We start from the raw sequence: 25775 nt of genomic DNA on the forward strand, positions 1-25775 counted from the left end.
GTGGAGGGTAAAAATCGTAGAAGGAGACCAAGAGATGAATACACTAAGCAGATTCAGAAGGATGTAGGTTGCAGTAGGTACTGGGAGATGAAAAAGCTTGCACAGGATAGAGTAGCATGGAGAGCTGCATCAAACCAGTCTCAGGACTGAAGACCACAACAACAACAACTTTAGCAGAAAATTCATTTGATACATTTACTCGTATATCGGTGTACTCTGTGCAAGCCGTAACAGTTTTCTATATGATCTTTAGTAGTCCAACAAGAAGACTTCTAGTGTTTGTTTTCATATGATATTTAGAGGCAGGAAATGTTCTGATTTTTGTTAGTGTAATTTGACTTTCTGTGACTGCTGTATGTGTCCCAATATTGGAGTGTCAAGAGCAGTGTAGCTGTTTCATGGAAGAATTGTTATAGGATTTTCTAACTGAAGAATATGTTTCTCAGTTACTTACTTTCTTTTTCTTTCCAGCTGATTTGCCTCCACCCATCTCAGTGTTAAGAGAGTAACCATTATTGAGAGACACATCTAATTTCCCTCACCTTCTCCAACCAGCCCCCTCCCCCTACTTCCGAAGAACCTTAGATATACACAGCTTATCATCTAAAATTTGCACCACTTTTATCTGATGACACTTCAAGAAACTGTTGTAAGTGATAGAAGTCAGGGGTACTTAATTTTGTTTCATGAGAAATACTCTTAACTCTTGTATCAAAGAAGATACTAAAACAAGTATGTTTTTTTTATAAATGGAATGATGTACTTTAATGATATTTCAAAACTCCTGAAAAGATGAGTAAAGTGATATAACACATTCTTAAATTCGATGTTGAAACTTTTCACAGAAGTATACGAGAAATGTGCTAAACTTAAAGTGAGGCAGTCAGAATCTTCTACTGAAGTGTAAACCCTTCCAAGTGCCAGATTCCATCACTATATGCAGCAAGGATACAGGTCTTCCACTATTAATATAAAAAATATTTCCTCTCGGCATTGCTTTATATGACATAGATACAGGGTCAGCTATGATTGTTGGAAATTTTAGCATAGTAGAAAGGGATTAGGAAAACTGTACCCTCCTCATCGCCAAGGTTGCCAACACACGCCTGTGTGGTGGCAGTTGACTCTGAGGGAAGCTGACAAGTTTTTGCACCAACGTCCCGGATGAAATTCCAAATGTTTTTGCAGCGGCTCGTGAAATGAGACTGAATACGTGACACTGTCGACAGTGATACGTCTGTCGGATAGGGACGTTAAGATCGACTCCCGAAGTGTTATTTGGGAGAGGTAGGCCGTGTGCCAGCATTCCGTTTCACCCTTTCCGTCCTGTCACCGTCAGTGTACAACACGGACAGTGTGTCACATTGCTGTACTTATCTTTTGGAGACCTTCAGAATGCCGTCAAAAGAATAGTATATCACTCTGTAAAAAAATTGTTTGTTCTATATCTTGATTGGTAAGAGAGTGAAGACGGTTGACTGTATTAAGCATACTACAAAATTATGTGTTCCTCTGTCCACTACAATTTACCAACAATCCCATTTCATTGTCTCCCACAGTCCACAAAATAAAAGGGGGTACATGTTGTATGTGACTCCCCACGTATTATGTGATACGTACCTACAGTGTCCTGCATCCTGGATACGCTTTTACTACACGCAAATATGTATACGAGGTACAATGTGTGTCAGAGCGGAGCACGCGTGAGGTGCTGGACTACCAGCGGTCGGCGGCACGTCAGTACCGGCACTCGCTGGAGCGGCTGCGCAAGATCAACGAGACGGTGGACTACTTGCTGCGACTGGTGGAGAACACGCGCTCCGAGCTGGACACCCGACTCGGCTGGGTCACCCGCCTTGCTGGGGATGCAGGTGGGTGGTGGCTATCTGCAGTTCCTGTCCCGCCTAGGGCGTGCGGTGTATTTTTCCTTCTTCTCCTGCTGTTGGTTATTTTGTAAGATTTATACCAGAACTAGCGGGAAGTTGCATCCCTCTCCGATATAACAGGGCAGTAGTTTGCCGACCCCAGTACACCGCCAGAAGAAAGTAGTATTGCCTCTATCCTCTCTTCTCAGAGTGGTCCGGATCCTTCTGTGCCACCTCCCTGCCAAACCAACTACGGTGAAGATCCCTGGAATGCTTCCGCAAGTTCTCTCTATTGCGCTACTAGATAAATAGCAACACTTCTCACAAACAAATGTATATTTTGCCCAGTATTTTCATTATTACTTTTCTCAACACAACTAACAATTGCTACGGTAATACCACTCTCTTGAGTGCATTCAAACGTCCGTACTGAAGGACCTGAGAGAAAAAAAACCAGAAAATCAACTACCACTCTTCCATTGTTCATTACGCCCATGTTGGTGCGTCGTTTACTATGTGGCTCTTGGATTCAGGCGCTTGCTGCACTGCGGCACAAATGACTCGGATGACCAGTGGTTGTAATACCAGTTTTACTGGTCCCCTTCTCGCCGGCTCCAACACTGCTCCTCATTCACTACATACAACAAAGGAAAACACAGTTTCCCTTTCCCACTACATTTATCCTTATTCAATTTACTTATGAGCATCTCTTGTTGACGGCTTTCCAATGGTGTGTTGGGATGAAACTTCCTGGCAGATTAAAACTGTGTGCCCGACCGAGACTCGAACTCGGGACCTTTGCCTTTCGCGGGCAAGTGCTCTACCATCTGAGCTACCGAAGCACGACCCACGCCCGGCACTCACAGCTTTACTTCTGCCAGTACCTCGTCTCCTACCTTCCAAACTTTACAGAAGCTCTCCTGCGAACCTTGCAGAACTAGCACTCCTGAAAGAAAGGATATTGCGGAGACATGGCTTAGCCACAGCCTGGGGGACGTTTCCAGAATGAGATTTTCACTCTGCAGCGGAGTGTGCGCTGATATGAAACTTCCTGGCAGATTAAAACTGTGTGCCCGACCGAGACTCGAACTCGGGACCTTTGTGTGCCGGGCGTGGGTCGTGCTTCGGTAGCTCAGATGGTAGAGCACTTGCCCGCGAAAGGCAAAGGTCCCGAGTTCGAGTCTCGGTCGGGCACACAGTTTTAATCTGCCAGGAAGTTTCATATCAGCGCACACTCCGCTGCAGAGTGAAAATCTCATTCTGGTGTGTTGGGATGTTTACAAATATCACAAAACACTACAGTCGGCAAGCTCCCAGTTACTCAGCTGTGAGTTAAATATTTGTACAAAGATGTGTTAATAAATAATCTGCCACTTTTTCCATCAGAACATCAACATTTCATGTACAGATACAGTTTTTCTATGTAGTCTCCATCGCATTCTATGGCCTTATGCCTGAGTTGTGTAAAAGCATTTATTCCCGGTCGGTAAAAGAGCTTGTCCTCTTCTTGTAGCTATCTTTCCACTATATAAATTTTGCTGTCATCATCATCAAAGTTTGTCCCACATAGAGAATCCTTAAATGGCCCAAAAAGACAAAAATCAAAGGACGTCAGGTTTGGACTATAGGATGGATGAGGCAGTAATGTCTGACGTGTTGCCGAGGTCTCAGACTTGTGTGTGGGCCTGCATTATCTTGTTGGAGCAAGATTTCTTTTGGTTTCTTGTCAGTCTGAACATGTCAAAAATGGCTCTTAAGTTTGTCTGTATTCTTCAAATATGCCCCTGAATTAATGGTTCACTTTTGGTAAGAGAATGACACGTTCATTGTCCAAGAACACTGTCACCGTGGCTTTGCCAGTAGAGGGAACTGCCTTGAATTTCTTCTTTTTTTATAATTGTGGGTGCTGCTACTCCACTGATGGCATTTTTGCTTCCAGCTGAGCTATGCGCATGGGTTTTGTCACCTGTAATTGTATGTAACAGAAAGGCCACTCCATTGATGCCGAACTGCTCCAAATTCAACTGCAAGTTCACTTCAAATGCTTTTCATTTTCATCTTTTCGTGGAGCACATCTTAGAGCATTTTAGTATTTCAATCGTCGTACACACACATTCCAGTGCTCACCAATAGCTGTAGAGCAAATTGTCGAGCTGTGATGTGCCAGCCCACACAAATAGCGGCATATGCACGCTCACCGGACATGATGTCTAGAACACATCAGATGAATTCGCAATTGTGAATAATGACTTCAGTCAGCTGTAAAATGGAATGATGATGATTGTAACAGCTGTGGTCGCCACATTGCATCGTCATCAGAATACCACAGGTACTGCTGTATTGTATTGACGTCTAGAATGTGGCCAAGCAGGGAACTTAGTTTCTGCACTTTCTGATACTTCTACACTACTCATCCCCCCCACAGTACTGCTATTAACTCCATTATTAGCACATACTGGACACTTAACATTTGTGGATAGTCACCACGTTTTCTTTTTCTGCAATCAAGATTTCAATTATAGCATGCTGCTTGTAATGAGAGTCATATGTAGACGCCAATTTGATGATACACAACAGCTCTACCTCCTGTCAGAACTGTTTGAAACCCGCACACATGCAGAAGAAACATAAAATTTGAGGCACCTAACAAGGCATTTTCCTGTGTGTGTGTGTGTGTGTGTGTGTGTGTGTGTGTGTGTGTGTTTGTGTCGGTGGGGGGTGGGTGGGTGGGTTGGGCGGGCGGGCGGGCGGGTTGGGCGGGCGGGTGCGTTGCGCCCCCCCCTCTACACACACACACACACACACACACACACACACACACACACACACACACCACTCACGGGTTTCACGATTTTTGAGGAATAAGGAATGAAGCCTACAGTAGTCTGGTATGATTATTTTCGTTTTAAATTCACTGTTATGCATGTGACTAATGCTTTACTGTGGGAAAACAAATGATGCTCTAGTCCAACTATTTGGGCATCCCCAAAATATTATTCCTTTGTTTCCCACTCCATTGTCAGGTAAATGTGGGTACTCCACTATATTAACATACCTGTGGCAGATTTTCTGATATTCACCTAGTCTCTTCTCTAGAAGCTAAAGGTTGATAATTTCCAATCCATTTTAATGCATAATTAATGCAGTGAGCTTTCACATGTGATGTGCAGAATATGTAAATACAAGAAGTAGCACTTTATGAGAAAAATGTGAATGTCTCTGATTAACCGTGTTTCTCAGTTTCCTTTGCAGTGCCGTGTCCGCATTAAACTGACGAATTGGGAGCTCGGTGCAATTACCTCTTTTTTAAATCAAAATAAATAAAAAGCTGTTGGGGAGTCACAGGAAAAATATTGCTATATGACTTTGTTAGAGATGTAATACTTTCATTTTTTTGGAACTGATATCCATTATCGTCAGTAAGAGGCGTGCCCCACTGTCGCAAATACTCTCTTTGTGTTTCTCGTGACGTGAAAGCACACGACCTCTGAATGTCATCTCGAGCAATTAGTTGCTATGCCTGAAAACCGTAGTGTGCTTTGAACGAAGATGGCCGTCTGACGCTAGCACGGAAGTGTACGGCTTTCCGTCGCATTCCAGACGTACCCCGTGGCCGAAAACTCGAGGAACCGGGCGGGCCGGTCCGGGATCCTTACATTCCTCAGGGCACCTGTGGTGTGAACCAAAGTGTGGTGCCTCCTGTTATCCCATAGGAATACACCGTTCGGAGCCCCGGTCGTGAAGGGTACGGTGACAGTATTTACTGTTCTTCCCGGACATTGGCGAGCTGAAGTGGTACCTCGAATTTCTGTGGGTAGCACAGTACACTTCACAGTCGATCGTCGTACCGTGGGGGAGCACTTCGAACAGAATGACCCCGTCAGAGTGGCTTCACTGAGTGAGGCTGTGGCTTTGAGCTTTTTCTTCACAGTCGGTGTGCCGGCACTCCACTTGTTGCCGTTTTGTTTCCGGTTCAAAGTGACGAACCCGTACTCGGTCAGCTGTGGCGACGATCGACAAAAATTTTTCACAGTCGGCCCCGTAACGCACGAGCAGTTCTGCACACGTGATTGTCCGTAGCTCTTTACGGTCTTCTGCTAGACGACGAGGAACGCGGTGGACGCACACGTGAGAGTACCCCGGCCAGTGGACGAGTGTGTCAGCACCACCGACAGAGGTGTTCAGTTGTGCAGTGAGATGTTTGTGTGTCCGCAAGTTCCAACACTGCGGGAAGCACAGCTGTGTGCGGCCGGCGGGCACGTGGGAGATCGGACGGGTTTGCGCGACCTTGTCGGGATTACAGCTCGCACGGTGACTCGCTGTGCTTTCTTCATTGCTAGGTCTCTGTAGACAGTCTGCTAGCACTTACGAATATCTGCGAATCTCTGATTTTCCGCAAAAAAAAAAAAAAAAAAAAAAAAGACGCGACGGAGCTCTCCGCTTGCATCGCACCTCCGTTACGGGTGCCATTTTGAATGCCGCGTGTAGTGTCGCCACCTACCGGAATGTCGTGAAACTGTAAGGGCCGAAGGGGAGGGGGGACATTCCACGACGTCCCACGACAAACTCTGAATTGTTTTAGCTGAAATTGACCCAGAAAAGAAATGGGTCACATTACTTATTTAACGCCCGTTTTATAAATGGCACAAACTGTGCTTTGGGGTTTTCTCAAAATTAAACTTAAGTGCAGCCTTACATAATTTTTCAGTAATTGAAACAAGAAGACTACATAAAATGTCTAAATTTTGCTGCATCAGTGCTGGAAGCCACGGACAAAGAAACATTTGCGGCATATCTTGTTTTTAGCGGCGAAGCAGTCTTCCACAACAGTGAAGGTTAACCGTCGCAACATTCGAATATGAGATACAGGAGAGGCTTTGTGTGTAATTGCCCTTCAGCGTAACTCACCAAAAGTTAATATGTGTTAAGAGTGCAGTGTTAACACAAAAATTGTACTCGGTGCCCCCTCCCCCTGCAACGTTAGCTGCATTGTGGAGCCCGTTAGCAAGATAGCGTTCAGAACCTCATCCGAGATGTGGAGGAGGCCTTACCTGCGGCTGTCGAGCGTGCAGGGTGCAGTCTTCTGAAACTCGTGGCTCACGTTGGCACTGACAACGCCTGTTGCACGCTTCTGAGGCCGTCCTCAGTTCAGGCGGCTGGCAGAGGTGGTGAAGGCTGCAGGCCTGGCTCCCAGGCTGCGAGCAGAGCTTGCAATTAGCAGTATTGTTCCCAGAGTCAGTGAGGGTTCTTAGATTTGGAGCCAAGTGCAGGATCTCAACCAAAAGTTTTGTCGACTCTGCACAGTCTTGGCTGCGGATTTCTCGACCCACTTTATTGGGTGGCGAGTTGTAGGACTCCCGTTGATAGGTTGAGGGTGTGCTACACAAAGGAAGCAACTACTTGGACAGCTGAGTACTTTTGCAGTATACACGATTTTTAAGGCTAAATTGTAAGTTGAGGTTCTCTAATAAACTCTCGCCAGGCGACACCGAGGTAGTGAAATCGGATCGCATTCAAACATTTTATCAGTAAACTGTTGAAGTATCCTTATCAGAGCTCCCAAATTTACTGCCCTCCAGGTAAGTTCTCGTGCCAAAACCCGAAGTAGAAAGCTCAGATATTTAGTGAGTCGTGGAACACGTATCGAAAAGCCAGATTAAGAGGTCTCTTGAGGTCGAGTTTGAGTGTGATAGTGAAGTTATCTGGCTGTGTATAACAGATACAGATGAAATCTTAATTGTTGGATGTTTTACCTACTGAGTATAGGCTGAGATGTCTGTGGATTCATTGTACGGGATACAAACAGACAAGTCTTGCAATGTGCTTTGAACACAGTTTTCCGAAAACTGTCTTGAGCAGCTAGTTTGACAGATCACATGCAATGGAAATATTATACAACTTGTAGCTACAAACAGGCCTGGCCTTATCGACAGGGATTGGTGGCAGTGTCATCGTAGCGACTGTGGTTAGTAAAGTTAATAAGTCAATACGGTAGCTTGGTGGGTATTTATGCTAGAAAAAGCAGATAAGTAGTTGTTAGCATCCCATTTAGACGATAAATGGACATCATTTAGTTCCACGATAACAGATGTAGAGGAATTGTGTATAAAGTTTAAACATATTGTAATTGTGCTCAGAATAAGTGGGTTAAGGATGGAAAAGACCTGTTGTGGTTTAACAACGAAATTCGGAAATTGCTGATGAAGCAAAGGATGTTGCAATCTCAGTTCAGAAGAGAACGTGCAAATGATGACCGACAAAAGTTAGGAGACACGTGTGCATGTGTAAAAAGATTGATGTGTGAAACGTACAGTTACTATCACCATCGTACATTAGCAAAAGATCTGGCAGAGAACCTGAGAAAATACTGGTCTTACGTAAAATGGCTAAGTGGGTCTGAGGCTTCTGTACAGTTACTCGAGCAGTTTGGTGTGGCAGTAGAAGATAGTAAAATGAAATCCAAAGTTTTCAATTCTTCATTTAAGAAATTGTTCACTCGGGAGAATTGTACAAACGTACCGTTGTTTGACCATCACAAAGACTCCCGTGTAGAGGACATTGTAATAGGCATCCTTGGTGTAGAGGGACATCTGAAAGGGTCGAAAGCCGATAAGTTGGCAGCTCTGAATTGAACCACAATACTGTTTTACAAAGAGTACTCTACGGCGTGGGTCTTTTAGCTTGCATTCATCGCAAATCTCTCACCCAGCGCGATGTCCCGAGTGACTGGAAAAAAGCGCGCAGACAACTGCTGTATATAAGAAGGGTAAAAGAACGGACCCGCAAAATTATAGATAAATATCCTACCATCGTATTGCAACATAGTTCGTGAACATATTCTCAGTTCGAATATGATAAACTTTAAGATGGGAAAACATCTGTCAGCGAATCGATACAGTTTCAGAAAGCACCACATGTTCGAAACTCAGCTTTCTCTTTTCTCACATAACATCATGCAGACTATGGGTGAAATGCAGCAGGCACAATCTATTTTCCTAGATTTCTGAAAAGCATTTGACACAGTCCCCTACTGCAGACTGTTAACAAAGGTACAAGCTTACGGAATAGGTTCCCAGATACGTGAACGGCTCAAAGTCTTTTTAAGTAACGGAACCCAGTATGTAGTCCTTTACAGCAATTGTTCATCGGAGATTAGGGTATCGTCAGTAGTGCTCCAGGGTGATGTGAAAAACCACTGTTGTTCTCAATATACATAAATTATCTGAGTGACACGGTGAGCAGGAGTCTGCGGTTTTTTGCAAATGATGCTGCGGTGTACGGGAAGGTGTCGAAGTTGAGTGACTGTAGTAAGATACAAGATAAAATTTCCAGTTGATGTGATGAATGGCAGCTAGCTCTAAATGTGGGAAAATGTAAGTTAACACAGATGAGTAGGAAAAACAAACACGTAATATTCAAATGCAGAATTTGTAGTGGGCTGCTTGATGCAACCGTGTCAATTAAATACCTTGACACAACGTTGCAAAATGATACGGAATGGAATGAAGGATTGTCGTAGAGAATGTGACGGTCAACTATGGTTCATTGAGAGAATTTTAAGAAAGTGTGGTTCATCTGTAAAGGAGACTGCATGTAGCACACTAGTGCAACTTACTCTTGAGTACTGCTAGACTGTCTGGGAGCCCCACAGAGTCAGATTAAAGGAAGACATCGAATCAGTTCGGAGGCAGGCTGCTAGATTTGTCACCAGTAAGTTTGAACAACACGCAAGTATTACAAAGATCTTCATGAACTCGAATGGGAATCCCTGGAGAGTAGGCGACACTCTTTTCGAGGAACACTGTTCAGGAAACGTAGAGGACCAGCATTTGAAGCTGACTGCAGAACAATTCTACTGCCTCCAACATACATTTTGCATAAGGACCACCAAGATAAAGAGTTATTAGGGCTCGTATGGAGCCGTATAGATAGTCTTTTGTTCTCTCGCTCTATTTGCGTGTGGAACAGGAAGGGAAATGAGCAGTAGCAGTACAGAGTACACTCTGCCATGCACCATACAGTAGTTTGTGGAGTATGTTTGTAGGTGTATACATAAAAAGGTTGATACCATTGGTGATAAATCACTGGAACCAGTAACTACTGAAAAATGAAAAGAAAAGATTGTACGGCATTGATGGCTGGGGGTCCCCACCCGGGGATGTTCGACCACTGAGTTGCAAGTCTTTTCAGTTGATGCCACATCGAGTGACTTGTGTATCAGTGAGGATGAAATGATGATAACAACAACACCCAGTCCCTGAGCAGAGAAAAATCTCCAACGCGCCTGGGAATCAAACCTGTCCACTGCACGGCAGTCGGACACGCTGAGCCAAGGTTTTGGACAGCAGTAACTACTCTAAATCACCTATTAGTAACCATCTGGAGTAAACTAAAGTGGAGTGGCCACATAAAACGAATAGTAGGAAAAGCAAAGGACAGACTTAAATTTGCAGAAAGAATTTAAAAAAAATTAAATCATCCACAAAAGAAGTGGCTTTAAAAGCACTTGTTTGACCAATTCTCGAGTACTCGGTTCTCGCTCTGGTACCCTTGCCAGGTCAGATCAGTAGAAGACATATGTGAGAACTAACGAAGAGTGTCAGGTTACGTTATGGGATCATTTAGTGAGCACAAGAGCGTTAAAAGATATTCCACAAAGTCCAGTGGCAGGTGCTACGAGACAGGCACCGTGCATCGTGGAGAGTTTTTACTGTCAACGTTTTGAGAGTGTGCGTTCGGAGAAGTGTCGGGCAACATATTACTCCCTGCCACATATGTCTCGCAAACTGTCCACGACGAGAAAATGAGAGAAATTAGAACTTAAGACGGAGCTTTACTATCGGTTATTCTTTGTCCACACCGTTTGCAGTTGGCACAGGGATCTGGGTGTCAGAGAGTGGTACCAGGAGTACCCTCCACCAGACAGAGTCAGGTGGTTTGTGGAGTACGGGTAGAGAAATAGAATACAACACTAACTTTTACGAGTGCTTCAGTCTCGAACGAGCTTTTCTGTGTGCGAATTATTTTTCGATATCATTCTGACATATGACTAAAATTAAGTACACTTCTTGGAATTTTTTTAAAATACTTCCTCTGACCGAGTGTTCGCGACGAATTACGTCGGTAACCTGTACATGAGTGATTGGTGAGATGCTGTGCACTGAAAAACAAACAGTTGTAAAACTAATTGTTGTTATCAGAGATGGTTAACCACACAATGTGCATCTCACAGAGGTCATATTTTGTATCTGTCATCGTATCGATCGCGATGCGACGACATCGACCTCACTACACTTGCGTCGGGAGGTATGGCACAAAATAGAATGTCACTCAGATACTGTCTCTGTGGCTGAGGGGAGTCGTCTAGAACTCCTATAAAGCGTGTGAAAATGTATTTAAACTTTGTTTTAAATTTTGTGTAATTTTTATAGATGCATTGCTCTGCATCAAATATTGTAATCACTGTATCGATCTGGAATTGTCCCGTATTTCTCGGTGATTCACAGTTTGATAAAGTGAGAGCTGAGAGTGGACCTGGCACACAGGGGACGGTGTGGAGCGGCTGCTGTGCGCCGGACGGCACCTCCTGGTGCTGGTGGGAGGCGCGCTGGTGGCCGCTTTTGTGGGCGCGCCACCCGCCTGCCGCGTGGCGCTCGCAGTACTGGTGCCCGCCAACATCGCCACCGTCCTGCAGAAGGGCCCCGGCACCGCCCTCGACGTCTCGGCGGAGGTCGCTATCGTCGGCCTCGTCGCAGTCGGTAAGTCGGACAGTACGGTAGAGGTAGAAGTTGGATGTTAACACTTTAGAGACGATCGACATAGCTCCTACGTCGGCCGATTATCGGCGATGTTAACGACTCCCAGTGCGGGACTTTCATATTCTGTAGGTTTAAAAGTGCTCTCTGGTTATCCTAGCACCAAGAAAAAATTATAGATGGCAGCATATGTCACTGTCGGAGGTGGTACAAGAGTATATTGTGAGTCATTTGCTTTGCCACGCTCACGCTCGACTTACGACAGGCACGCGGCAGTTCGAAATTTTAGACTGTTGTCGGCTGATATCTTTGCGCTTTATTTTCGTCGTGGCCTTGCGAGATGAAGAAATAGAGTTTTTATTGAGCAATAGTGGTTCAGAATTAGATGAAGAAATTGCAGATTCTGACATTAGTGATGGTAAGCTATTTTTTGTCCGAATTATCCGTAATTCTGTGGTTTGATTCCTGGTCAGAAAAAAGATAATTTTTACGAATTTTCTTATAGATGAAAACGATCCCTCAGACGGTGAACCATCAGGAAGATTTGAAGATGAGGCTGTTCACATTGTTGTCACAATAAACGTAACTGGTCATTGCAATTTGCCATATTCTTCTGGCCAGTGGACAGCATCGCGAGTGTGTTGCAGTATCAAGGCTGCTTTCGCACCGCCGATGGTTTGCTTTAAACTCGCTAAAATATAATTTACGCAAATTTTTAATTATCTCGAAAGGAGAGAATATTTGAATGTTATCCCACTGTTAATGGGTCATTGTGGAGGAGGTAAGTTTGGATAGAAAGATCAATTTCAAAATCCAATATAAATTTTGTTGATCAAAGTAGCCTAGCAATAGAAAAGCTCATATGTGGTTATCATCAGAAACTGTGTACTATTTTTCATGCACACGTTTACACTCTACTTAGAGGTGTAAATGATTTGTGGGTGCGAAATAAACATTTGAAAGCATTTGATTGAATAAAAGGAAAGATATAAAGAAGTTAATTCGTATATTTTGTTATTTAATGAACAGTGATATTTTCTATTAGTGGTGTATAGCCTTACATATTATTAATGTTGTGGTAGACTGAACGTAAGTGCTCTTGTTACAAGTCGAATTTTGGACCTGATTAAGAGTAGTTGGTTCTTAGAGTCTCAAAGATTAAGTGTAGAATAAAATCTCACTTAAAAACTCTGCATCGAAACCCACTATCTTTATACTATATTGAGCTAGCTATTCTGGAATCATGTGTTACCATGGCCGTGTAGTTGGGTGTTGTCAACAGCAAACACAAACACAAAACATTTCTCATGCTCTGATATCGATGAGGGAAAGAAGAGACGACGACGATGACGACGACATACACGTATACATATACAAATGGTATACGTGGTGCCTTACAATACAACACAATGATGTCATTGTATAATATTATAAATTAAAGTCCTTGGCACAATTCCTGTCTGTATGTGTGGTCTAGTCTCAGGACCTACTGTAGAAATTTTGATATGGTTTTCACTTACTCATGAGGAAGGTTTGTTTATACCGCTACATATGATAGTAGTGCTACATGTGCAAAGCCTGGGCAGGTGTCCACTCTCTTGTAACTTGTGAACACAGTAAAACTGAGAAAGAGATTTTATGAGCTATGCAAAGGTTAAAAATCCTAATAATTGAAATAAATTAAAACCATTGACTGTAAAATATCATTATGTATTTACACTATGATGTTGCAAAAAATAACTGAAATGCGTGTATAAAATTTATACGAAGTACTTTAAATACATTTACAGAGTAAAAGATCTTACCAGCATATAAGAATTTTGTGGGGAAGAATAAAGGAAAGGGGAACATTATACACATCAAAAAAAGTTTTGCATCACTTCGGTTCCGAGAGTTCTGGAACCTGTATGGAAAACTGGAATGGTGATCAACACAAACATCATTTCCACCCTTTTTGTTGCTCATGAAAACCACACATTGCATGTACCAGCATGCAGCGAGACCTTCAGGGGAGGTGGTCCAAATTGCTGTACACACTGGTTGCTCTAATACCCAGCAGCACGTCTTCTTGCATTGATGCATGCCTGTATTCGTCATGGCATAATATCCACAAGTTCATCAAGGCACTGTTGGTTCAGATTGTCCCAATCCTCGACGGTGATTCGGCGTAGATCCCTCAGAGTGCTTTGTGGATCATGTTGTCCATAAACAGTCCTTTTCAATCCATCCCAGGCATGTTCGATGGGGTTCATGTCTGGAGAACATGCTGGCCACTCTAGTCGAGTGATGTCGTTATTCTGAAGGAAGTTGTTCACAAGATGTGCACAATGGGGTCACAAATTGTCATCCACGAAGACAAATGCCTTGCCAATATGCTGCCGATACGGTTGCACTATCGGTCGGAGGATGGCATTCACATATCGTACAGCCCTTACAGTACCTTCTGTGACCACCAGCAGGGTATGTTGGGCCGACATAATGCCACCCCAAAACAGCAGGGAACCTCCACCTTGCTACACTCGCCGGACAGTGTGTCTAAGGCGTTCAGCCTGACCGGGTTGCTTCCAAACACTTCTGCGATGATTGTCTGGTTGAAGGCATGTGCAACACTCATAGGTGTTGAGAATGTGATGCCAATCCTGAGTGCATATTGTTGGGCCGATCTGTACCGCGTTGCAGGATGTCGTGGTTGCAAACATGGACCTCGCCACAGACATTGGGAGTGAAGTTGTGCATCATGCATCCCATTGTGCACAGTTTGAGTCGTAACACGAAGTCCTGTGGCTGCACAAAAAGGATTATTCAACATGGCGGTGTTGCTGTCAGGGTTCTTTCGAGCCACAATCCGTAGGTAGCGGTAATCCACTGCAGTAGTAGCTCTCGGGCGGCCTGAGTGAGGCATGTCATCGACCGCTCCTGGCTCTCTGTATCTCCTCCGTGTCCGAACAACATCGGTTTGGTTGTCTTAGAGATGCCGGGACACTTTCCTAGTTGAGAGCCCTTTCTGGCCCAGAGTAACAATGAGGACGCGATCCAACTGCGGTATTCACTGTCTAGGGACGGTTGAACTACAAACAACACGAGCTGTGTACCTCCTTCCTGGTGGAATGACTGGGATTGATCGGTTGTCAGACCCCCTCCATCTTACAGGCACTGCTCATGGATGGTTGTTCACATCTTTGGACAAGTTTAGTGACATCTCTGAACAGTCAAAAGGACTGTGTCTGTGATACAATATCCACAGGAGTTCTGGGAACCAGGGTGATGCCAAACTTTTTTTGATGTGTGTATTACTAAGTTGTGAATATAATGGAAGGAAACATTCCACGTGGGAAAAATTATATATAAAAACAAAGATGAGGTGACTTACCGAACAAAAGCGCTGGCAGGTCGATAGACACACAAACAAACACAAACATACACACAGAATTCAAGCTTTCGCAACAAACTGTTGCCTCATCAGGAAAGAGGGAAGGAGAGGGGAAGACGAAAGGAAGTGGGGTTTTAAGGGAGAGGGTAAGGCGTCATTCCAATCCCGGGAGCGGAAAGACTTACCTTAGGGGGGAAAAAAGGACAGGTATACACTCGCACACACGCACATATCCATCCACACATACAGACACTAAAGTTGTGAAGTATATAATATGCTTACATCTACAGATAAAAATATAAGGTATTCATATGATTACACGGATACAACAAATTTCGTCTCTCAGTCCCCTCACCACCTCCGCCTGCCCGCACGTAGTTACTATTGCAGTGACGCTGATATCATTGACTATTGTAGATTTGGCTTCATGTATTCATGAACAGAGTAGAAAATATTTTTGATAAGTAATTCTTCAATGTCTTTTCTAAATTTGCTTTTGTTCTTTCTTATGGTGGAGGGTAGTTTGTTGTAGAGTAAGCTTCCTGTGTTCCTTATTCCAGTACAATTATCGAACTATTTCATAAATGTCCTGATGGTTGTTGTCTCGTGTCTATGATTTTCCTTGTGTGTGTGTGTGTTATATTTCTGATGAACTTTTGTGCCGTTAAATCTATTTTTGCCTTGAATGGAGTAGTGCGGAGTATTTGTGTGCGTGTGTGCATGCGTGCGTGTGCGCGTGCGAGAGAGAGAGAGAGAGAGAGAGAGAGAGAGAGAGAGAGAAAGCACATGGGAGTAAGACAGTTTATTCTGTGTGCTGTGGCTGTGACAGTGCAGTGGGCGTACAGCACGTATCGGGCACGCCAGAAGCAGCTGACATTGGCGTCTGGTGCGCCCCTCTCCCCGCCCCTGTTTGGGGGCCGGCACGGCACTCCGGCGCCAGCTCGTGACGCACACCTGCGGTACGGTCGGACGCCTCCTCAGAGTGGTGCGAGCCTGTGGGGCCGGAGCAGGTCTGCCGTCGCTGCACGGCTCACTGCCGTCTTCCGTGAGTGTCACAGCATCCTGCGTTTGTGTCAGCCGTAGTGTGGGGTCTGTGAGGGTGGGTTGTAAAGTTGTCGCCCTGTTTTGGTGCTTCATAAATCTCGTAGATTTTCATCTTCTGATTATTAGGTTTTTTAAAGAGTTAGTAATAATGTACTGTAACACTGTCAGTTTTACTTTTTTAATTCACTTAACATTTATTTCTATAAACACACAATGAGCAGCATGTAGCTACCAATTTGGAAAAATACTGCAACACAGGACTGCAACTCTTATAATAGTCCAGTCAAATAGCAGATATACCTTGCAATAGGTGGGGTAGAAGAGTTTATTTTTTCAACTCGTTCATATGGTTGGAAAGATTAGAAAACCAAGTTTTACCAACAAAATTTCGCTTGGGAAAACTTTCTGCAGTCAAAAAAATTGGAAAATTTCGGCCTTTTATCAGTTTTTTCAAAATATCTCTGTTTTATTTCTCCTATCGCTTTAACGTCTATTTTCTTTTTTAAAGGGCACAAAATTCTCTACAAATTTGATTCTTGCCATTTTTTGTACTCCCAATATCTAAGGCGCTACAGTGCCTAAAAAAATACCAATTTTTCAAATTTTGAGCATAGTGGCAAGATACCTTATTTTTGAACACTATTTTTTTCAGTTTCTGTTTGTGTAGTACAGATACATTATACATCATGTCATATGTTGGAATTTACCACCTCACTTCCAGGTATTCAGTTTCTCTGTATGCAACACGAGGATTGCTGGGCACCCAACTATTGTGATTCTTACATCACTACCTGAAGTTCACTATGGGCCACCTCAGCCTTATAAATATAAAAATACATCATTAACACACACACACACACACAAAATAAATTGTCTCAGGAATCTGAACCATTATTAGCTGCAATAGGTAACCTAATTAGGTAGGTAATTATTCTTGTGTATAAAAGCCACACAGTTGACATTAAAAATAAGTAGCTTTATTACAATTAAAATGCATTGTCAGTTAGTAAAAAATGTTGACAGTTCTGGGTGTGTAATACTTGTAATATCGCACTTTAGCACACTTGAGACAGATATGAGCATCACTTTCAACGTTTTGATGGACCAGGTTCCTCAGTGTCACCAGAAATACCTTGAGTTACGGGTCTGTACATAGAATTGATCCTAGGCTGACCTCTTCTTTAAACGAGTCAGCCTCAGCAAGTTCGTTGATTTCGTCAGCAGTTTCCTCAACATCCTCCATAACATCTTCTTCACTGTCTTGATATAAAAATTTTGGCACGTTTTCACAGTTGACCCCAATACATTTCTTGCAAATTGAAGAACATTTCAAACCAGCTTTTCTGCAGGAGCACGCTCCGCCACACTTCAGCTTGCATGAGCATGAAACAATGTGAAGAAGTGCTTCAGGCGCTGGATCTTGGCTCATTGTAACGGGTACTGGACCGTGGTCACTGTGATTCCAGCCCCATTTCTCAGGAGGTTCCCAGTTTCCCATCCAACTTTTGGACTTGTTGGTAAGTCCGCAACAAATGATGTGCAGCATCTTGTGTAGGTGGCAACCGTGCAAGATTCAGTTTGCTTTTTGTAGCAGACTTGGCGAATAGCTGGTACCGCAAATGGTTTAGTGTGTGGGAACTGCTGACACCTCCACTATACAATGCGATAGTAACCTGTTCACCTGCTGTTGTTGTTTCTTCACGGGTAGCATGTGGTTTATTGAACGTGCAAAGCGCTGAGGTTTAGGTGTTCATTTTTCGCAATAATATTGCAGCACTTAATTTTTCCTTGACAAAAAAAGCGGATGTTGTATCACATTCGCTAAAGGCGTGAGTGGACAGAATATATTCACTGTCAAACTTGTAAGATGCAGTGGAAAACCAATTGTCTTCTGCATTTCCTCTTCCTGGCATTAAGAAAAATAAGTTTTCAATGCCTTGCCCCAAACTGTTCATGAGCACAAGCAGGTCAATATTTTCTACTACAATGACAACACTTCCAAAATCTTTGGTTCTTGAAATTGCAGATGTTACAATCATAACGTCAGCATCTTCTTGTGCCTGGTGCACTTCAATGCTACACTCCAGAAATTCCTTTTTCAGAAGTGTGATCAAACGCATCTTGTTTCGTTCGTTGTACAAGAACGTGTCCTGAGGGACTTGGTTCACCATCCCTGATTCAACGTCAACCGAAGAATGTTTTTTTGGACCTACGAATCCTCTCAGCACTCTTTGTGCTACATTCGTCTCCCTCACATGGAAGTGTTTTGACTGCAGAAAGTTTTCCCCAAGAGAAATTTTGTTGGCAGAACTTGGTTTTCTAACTTTTCCAACAATATGAACGAGTTAAAAAAAATTAAATCTTCTACCCCACCTTTTGCAAGGTACAGGCTTTTTTTTCTGACAGTTTCACTGGACTAGAGGCCTTGGGAGTCTAACAAAATTTCACAAGTGTTAGCACAGGTAGCTAACATAGTAATTTAACTCTTTGAATGCTAGATGACAACTGACTGACATAGAACTTCACTTAATGAATACTGAACTCGGACCAAACGACATAGAGGTCTGTGTGGGGCCTACTGGCCAGAGACTGCTTAAATAACATTGTGGCTGAACCGACTGAATATTCACCATTGTCTGTCCTCAGCTTTGTGTGTGACACTTATACATGGTGAGATGGGAGGAAAGGTACGTCCTGTGAGGGGTGACAGTATTAGTCACTCTGAACTAAAAACTTCAGTTAAACATACACCCATTCTTAATGCTCTCTGAGGTAGACCATATGTAATGTATATTGTTATTTATTTTCTGTGTTATTATGTTGTTATTGTTTACTACTTACCACAACAGTGTGGAGAATTTTGAGACATCGTGGTATACTAAGTCCGGACACTACCTAGAACTGGCGTACAAAAACTACCTATGCTACAGTACAAGCTCCTCGCACGAAATTTTCAATATTCTCGCATTCTTTTTGAACAAACTATTAGTCCTTGAGCAAAAATGAATAGGACATTTAGTGTAGGAAAATTAATGTAGTTTCATTTTGTACTATAAGGAATAAGGCATATGTCAATATGATTATCTTTGTTCAGAATCAGTAGTACTATCATCCATCAGAACATGTATCTTTCCTTATGTCTCACTCTGTACAAACATGCATGTATGGCAGAAAATACAAACTGTTAAAAGTACATAGTAAGTAGATCTTCAACAACAACAACCACCACAATAATAATAATAATAATAGAAAAGACTTGGATGTTAAGTAATACTTACACACATTACATAAGGAAGTAACTTGGTTTAACTATAAGCTGTATAATCAAAAAGTGGCAAAAACAGTGGGTACTATTTTGTGAGCGGAAGCTTTAACATGCGCTGAGCTGGCAAAGCCCACCAGGAATTGCCTGGATGTCTAAATTTTCACACAATACATTATTTTGCGAACCTCACTTACACCAGTAGTGATATCACTATGCCCTTACCCCTCATTAATTGCCTTGAATAGTAAATACAAGGGACGGTATTAAAACTGTTTTTAAGTTAGTGGTGAAAGAAACACTTCGAAAGTAATCTGCTGCCTGCAAATACCTCGATATTGGCTGTATTAGGTAAAGGTCAATAGCATGTCACAGTTAAACGTAGCCCACATCCCCTTCGAACGTTAATGCCATATTTTGACTCCTCAGATAGAGTAAACAGCTACAACAGTGGACAGTTTTATGCAGTAATCAATTGTTAGCATTTTTTTGCCATCCCCCAGTGAGCTCAAGGTTTTTCAGAGAGATCGTTCGTGGCAGACACACGGCCCCCGAGTGACTGCAGCCATTTCGTCCTTACCGTCTGCATTTCCTTCCCCGTGCTCCTCCCTCCCTTTCCTCACTCCTTCCCCTTCGCTCCCTCCGTCCCCATCTCGCCGTTCTTACTCGTGTCGATCTGGCTATCCACCTGGTTTCCTTTGCGTTTTGAGCTCCACTTCTAAATTTTCTCTCTTTAATGTGAGCCATTTGAGAAGCAACTCTCTCCCTACCATCTACAATATTGCTACCTCTCCCCCCTCTTTTCCTTCACCAGCATAGCCCTCCGCTGCCACTCTGTCACCGACACGTGTGGCCAGTTGGTGTGGTGGGGCTGTTATGTAATGTGTCAATCTGACCGGGCTCCCTCACAACACAGGGATCACACTTCTGATACCTGAGGCGTTGCCTCCTCGCGTATGGAGAGGAATGGTTGCTCGTCATTCTGGGGCATCGGAACTCCCGGCAGTAGCCGCTGTGCCGGACGGCATGGCTGATTGAGACGGGCGGTATAAGGGTGGACCATTTACGTACGAAACACATTAAGCTTTGGACTGGCCACTTCCCTGCGGCCGTCTCTTCGGTCGGTAATGGACCACCGAATGCTGCTTTTGATAAATCTGTTGACTTCTCTTCCCTGACTACGCCCTGCAGAGAGGGCCGCGCTCGCCGTCTCGGGATGAAATACTTTCCCGTCTACCTGGTCTGCACTAGGACAGATGGGGACACGTTCAGTGCCACAAAGCCATTATATTTCGTGGAACTTATTGAAGATAAGTTTAGTACAGTGGAGTCTTTCAGTAAGATGCGGCCAGGTTCACTGTCGATCAAAACTACTTCTGCCGCCCAATCTGCAGCCCTTTGTGCTTGTGATCATCCCGACAACGTCCTGGTGTCCTTTACTCCTCACCGGTCTTCGGTGTGAATCGGGGAGGCATTTTTCTTAGGGATTTCGTCCTTCAGACTGACGATGAACTCGGGACCGGTCTGAAGTGAAGGAGCGTTCATTTTGTTCGGTATGCAGAAAGGTCATAAGGATGATAGCGCTGATGGTGGCTTTATCCTGCCTTTTGAGGGATATACCCTCCTGGAGAAGATCGAGGTTTTGTGTTGTCAGTGTGATCTGAAGCCATACGTCCCACCATCCGTGAGGTGTTTTTGGTTGTCGCATTTCACGCACGTCATCCCTCTGTACGGCAGACCTGAATGAGGACACTCACTCTGTGAGGGGAGCCCGTGTTCCACCACCTGTGTGTTTTAATTATCACGACCGTCACTCTTCACGTACACCAGGTTGCCCGGCTCATAAAAAGGAAAAGAAGATACGGGAGCAAAAGTCCCCCGATTTCTGATCTTGCGCTGAGGCTTGTCAGAAATATGACCGACTACATCTTGTGTCGATGTCTTCTGCTTTTGCTGCCTCTGTTAATTTTTCCCCCCCTCCTCCCTCTCCCTTACTCGAGTCCCGCCCCTCTCTGTCTCTCTCCTCTCCCCATCCCCTGTGGTTCCCACATCCTCCACTCCGGGTGGCGCTCCCTCTCCCGTTCTCCAGCTCCCAGCAGTGATGGGGCTCCCTCCTATGACCCCTTTCCCCGGTGTCACTCGGGCCGAAAGCCTGCTGCCACAGCTAGGTCACGGGACGCACAGTCTGTGTGCCCCGAGGCCCACTCTCTTTCAGTTCCGTATCTTGCAGAAGCCTGCTCTCCCTCTGACCCTGCCCTCCTTGACTTCTGAAAGAGCAGGAGGAGGAGATGATATGAAAGTCCCAGGACAAGGCCCACCTTGTGGCTTTGGAGGTGCCATCTCCCACCTCGCAACCCGAGTCTGACCTATTATTTGTGGATGTCACCCTGTCCTCAATGATGAAGGGTGGGTTACATGGGGCCACAATTGGCTCCAGCCTGTTCACCTCCCATTTGGATACTCAGTCTGTGTTCATTCATTGGAAGTGTAATGGATTCTAACATTACCTCCCAAGCTGCAATCCCTTATTACCTTTCATTTGACAGCTTCTGTCGTTCCTCAGGAATCTCATTTTACTGGTGCTCACTCACCAACTCTTCGTGGGTTCCGTGTCGGAACCCGGTTGGCTCTTCGAGTGCTTCCGGTAGCGTCTGCACGACTGTCCGTATAGACGTTAATATGCAGGTGCCCCTTCGTACCGAATTGGAAGTGGTCATTGTCTGGGTCCAGTTGACTCTGTGGTCACAGTTTGCAATCTTTATCTCCCTCTTGACAGGCCACATAAACTCAGTGCCTAACTTCCCTCGTTCCGCAATTTTCTCCTCCTCGGGGATTTTAATGTCCGTCAGCCGTAGTGGGCTGTGCTTTTTCGTCTGGTCTGAAGCTCTTTATTGACAAGTTTCTTGCAGACCACAATCTGTGCCTTCTTAACGGTTGTTTGTCTACTAATTTTAGTGCCGCATATGGCTTCCTCTGTCACCGATCTTTCGCTCACTTCTCCTCCCCTGCATCCTTCCGTACACTAGTCGCCACACGACGACCTCTGTGATAGTGACCACTTCCCGTCGATTCTCTCATTCCCTCCAGCCTCCCGATGACCGGGTTACCTCGCTGGGCTTTCCATCGTATCGATCGGCCACTCTGTACCCCCAGGTTGTGTTTACATCATCTTTGTCAGGTTGTATTGGTGAAGTCATACACGACCTGCCCGACAGATAATCCACGCTGCCAGCATTGCTGTTTGCCATCGGCCAGTTCCGTGGTGGACACAGCCGTTGCCACCACCATCCGTGACGATTATCGCACCTTGCAACATCTTAAACGGCACCCGTTCTCTGTGAGTCTTACTACCTTTAAATGTCTTTACGCCAAAGCCCGTTACTTAATCAGACAGAGCAAGCGGGTGTGTTGGGAATGCTTTGTCTCCTCTTCTGGTTCTGACCTTTGTCACTCAGCACCCTCCGAGGTTGTCAGTGGCAGTCTTCGATTCCAGTCGTTGCCCTTCCAGGTGGCCTTTGTACAGAGCCACCAGTTCTCGGGAACACCTCACGACCCATTTTGCAATGGCATCAGTGTCGACCACGTATCCAGCTGCCTTCCTCCTCAAGAAATACTGGGCTGAAGCTTTCCGTATACGTTTTTCCCATTGTCAGGTGGAATCCTACGATGAACCTTTTACAGAATTGGAGCTGCTTCTAGCCTTCTCTTCATTCCCCTGGCCCTGATTCCATCCATAAGTAATTGCTTCAACACCTCACTCCTCCACAGTAACAATATCTCCTCCATTTGCTGAACTGTATTTGCCTCAAAACGTATTTTAGCCTCTCAATGGAGAGAGAGTATTGTGATTCCTGTCCTTAAGCCTGGCAAGGCTCTGTCGTCCCTTGATAATTACCAGCCAGTCGGCCTGATCAGTGTCTCCTACAAGTAACGAGGACAGATGGTGGCTCATCGGCTCAATTGGGTCCTTGAATCTCTGAACCTTTTGTCTCTTTATCAGTGCGGCTGTCGGGAGGGACGGTCTGCGAATGACCGTCAGCATCGATTGGAAACTGTGGTTTGGCTGGCAGTTTCCCAGTGCCGTGATCTTGTTGCTGTTTTCTTTGATTTTCCTTATACCTACGACGCAGCTTGGTGCTCTCGCGTAATCGTTACACTCCACGAGTGGGGTCTTCCGTGCTCTGTCCCTATTTTTATTTGACAGTTCCTGTTTCACTGGTTGTTCACAGCCCGGGTTGGCACTTATCAGTTCCGTGTGGACCCGGGAGAATGACATTCCACAGGAGTCCATATTAAGTGTCCTTTTCCTCATCACTGTTAATGGATTCATGGCCTGTGCCGGACTATTGGTCAAGCCTGCTCTTTATGTGGATGATTTCTGTATTTGGGCTCGTTCCCATTCGGTGCCCTCTACGGTGTTCCAGTGTGCCACCTGGCATACCTCCATGTGGACACTGTCACGCGATTTTCAGTTGTCTCCATTTAAGTCAGGCGTCGTGCACTCTTGTTGCTTTGCCACGGTCCATCATGGGGCCCTATTCTGTATCGTTCATACCGATCGGTGTAGTAGGTTAGTCTCGGTAGTGACGTTAGTTTTGGTTCTTTATCCAAATATGCTATTCAGTATGCTTCTGGGACCTGTTAAAACTTATTTAGCAGTTTTAGCTTTGGATTTAGTGATTGTTTTACTAAAGAATCACAAGAGGACGCATCAGGTTGGAAAGTGAGTTCATAATAGACTATTTTCCTTTGTTAGAAATACGGTTAGGTTAGGTTAGGTTAGGTTGTTACTGTGAATGATTACATTAAAAAAAAAAAAAAAAGTTTTCGGTCAATATTCTCTCAAAATATGTGTTATTTTTATGCAAATAAGAGTTTAAAGATCATTAAATATCAAGACATCGGCTCTGCTTACGTGTATTACATGAGTGTGAACTGACGTTACTAATGATTTTGTGTACTTTTCCCACAAATGGGTTAGTTAGTAATTATCAAAATGTGTTTACAATTTTAAAGTAACAATGGAAAGCAATTATGTGAAACCTGATATTGCAAACCTTCTAAACTATCACGCATTTATGACTCGTGCAGCACCATTTAGCAATGAAGTCAACCTACGTTCCTCTATGCAATAGTACAAGAACTGAGTGCTGAGTTTCTGTTATTTGTCGTGGCCAAGTGGTTAGCACGCGGGAATGCGATACTAAAGGGCACAGGTTCACGCACGGATGGGTTAAAAAATATTTTTTTTTTCCTCTTCATATAGGCAACATGTTCCGAGACATTGTTATTCGTGTAAGTTAAGATTTTTGTGCAATATTTGTTATTACTTACATGTCGCACTTCCTCAGTAATGATTTCGTGATTTCTGTGTGCTTAAAAAACGAAAAATGAAATTGCTGTGACTGAAACAACCGACAGTGACCTTTATATTTTTTCTTGTCAGAAATAATTTACCATTTTTACCGAATATGTAGCGATTTTAGAGTATGTGGTTAGACAGGAATCTAAGAGCACAACTTAAATTACTGGGAATGCAACTAGCAGCAGTCATCTTCATAATCTTGCTTGTCACAAGTGTTTATCTGCGATCGAATCCTCAGCAACAGTTGGCAGGAATGAAAGATCTCTGCCGTAATATTTTTAGACTGTAGTACAATATACGAAACCTTTTCATTCTTGAGATTCATGTTATAAACTTCGACGAACTGCAGCACCTCTCGAAAATGCGTTTTTTCAATTTTATTTTTAAGATCCAAATTGTTGAAGTATCATATAGGGAAATGGGCTACTTAATCATTTGAATCTCCAGTTGCATTCTGTCTATCTTCTTATTCTTTGAAACTCTCAGAATCAATTTTCCGGGTGCTTTTATAAATGTATTAGTACAATGTGATATTACACGCTATTCCTAACTCATTTTCCGAAACGTAAAATCCAAAACACGATTCAGTGTGAATGAGAATAAGATGACATAATGCGGTATTTAAGACAATCTGGAGAATGTAGTCAAATACGCTGTCGTTATTATACATGCATGGAAACATGCTGTCAGGGAAACTAAAAATTTGTATGCATTCCAGCTGAGAATCACGGAAATGGATATACTGCGCCTGATACTGCTAAGGAGGAGGCAAGGGCGATGAAGGCGTGCACGTCAGCTCGATGGAATGCGGCGTCATGCGTTACGGCAACGAAAACGCAATTTTAGATATTTTGAAGAATAGCACACCTGTGTCGTCTGCTAGCCGCTTTTTGTTCGTGCTGCAGTGCGCATGCGCGGATCTGCGGCCGCTCGCTTTTTATTGGTTTTCGCGACTCGAACCGACAACAGCGCTTCAGTTCTCTAGACCCGAACGGTATCACTTCCGAAATGCATACTGAATAATGCTGGGGCGCTAATTAGAGTACTAGACCGTTCGGTGCTTTGAGTACTGAAACGATCAGCACAGTGGCGGAAAGATACAGAATAGGCACCC

General features: G+C 44.0%; 1 protein-coding gene across 4 annotated transcripts in view; it reads left to right on the top strand.

The window, feature by feature from the left end:
* The window catches only part of LOC124553721 (protein brambleberry-like), a 200722-nt gene that overhangs the window by 105667 nt on the left and 69280 nt on the right, over positions 1 to 25775 (top strand). For all 4 annotated transcript variants that reach the window (XM_047127637.1, XM_047127638.1, XM_047127636.1 and 1 more), the window contains exons 7-9: positions 1692 to 1871; positions 11411 to 11623; positions 15820 to 16035. In XM_047127637.1, the coding sequence (XP_046983593.1) occupies positions 1692 to 1871; positions 11411 to 11623; positions 15820 to 16035 (609 nt within the window). The remainder of the gene's footprint in view (positions 1 to 1691; positions 1872 to 11410; positions 11624 to 15819; positions 16036 to 25775) is intronic.

The sequence above is a fragment of the Schistocerca americana genome, chromosome 11 (genome assembly GCF_021461395.2).
Source record: "Schistocerca americana isolate TAMUIC-IGC-003095 chromosome 11, iqSchAmer2.1, whole genome shotgun sequence".
Classification (NCBI taxonomy): Eukaryota; Metazoa; Arthropoda; class Insecta; order Orthoptera; family Acrididae; genus Schistocerca; species Schistocerca americana.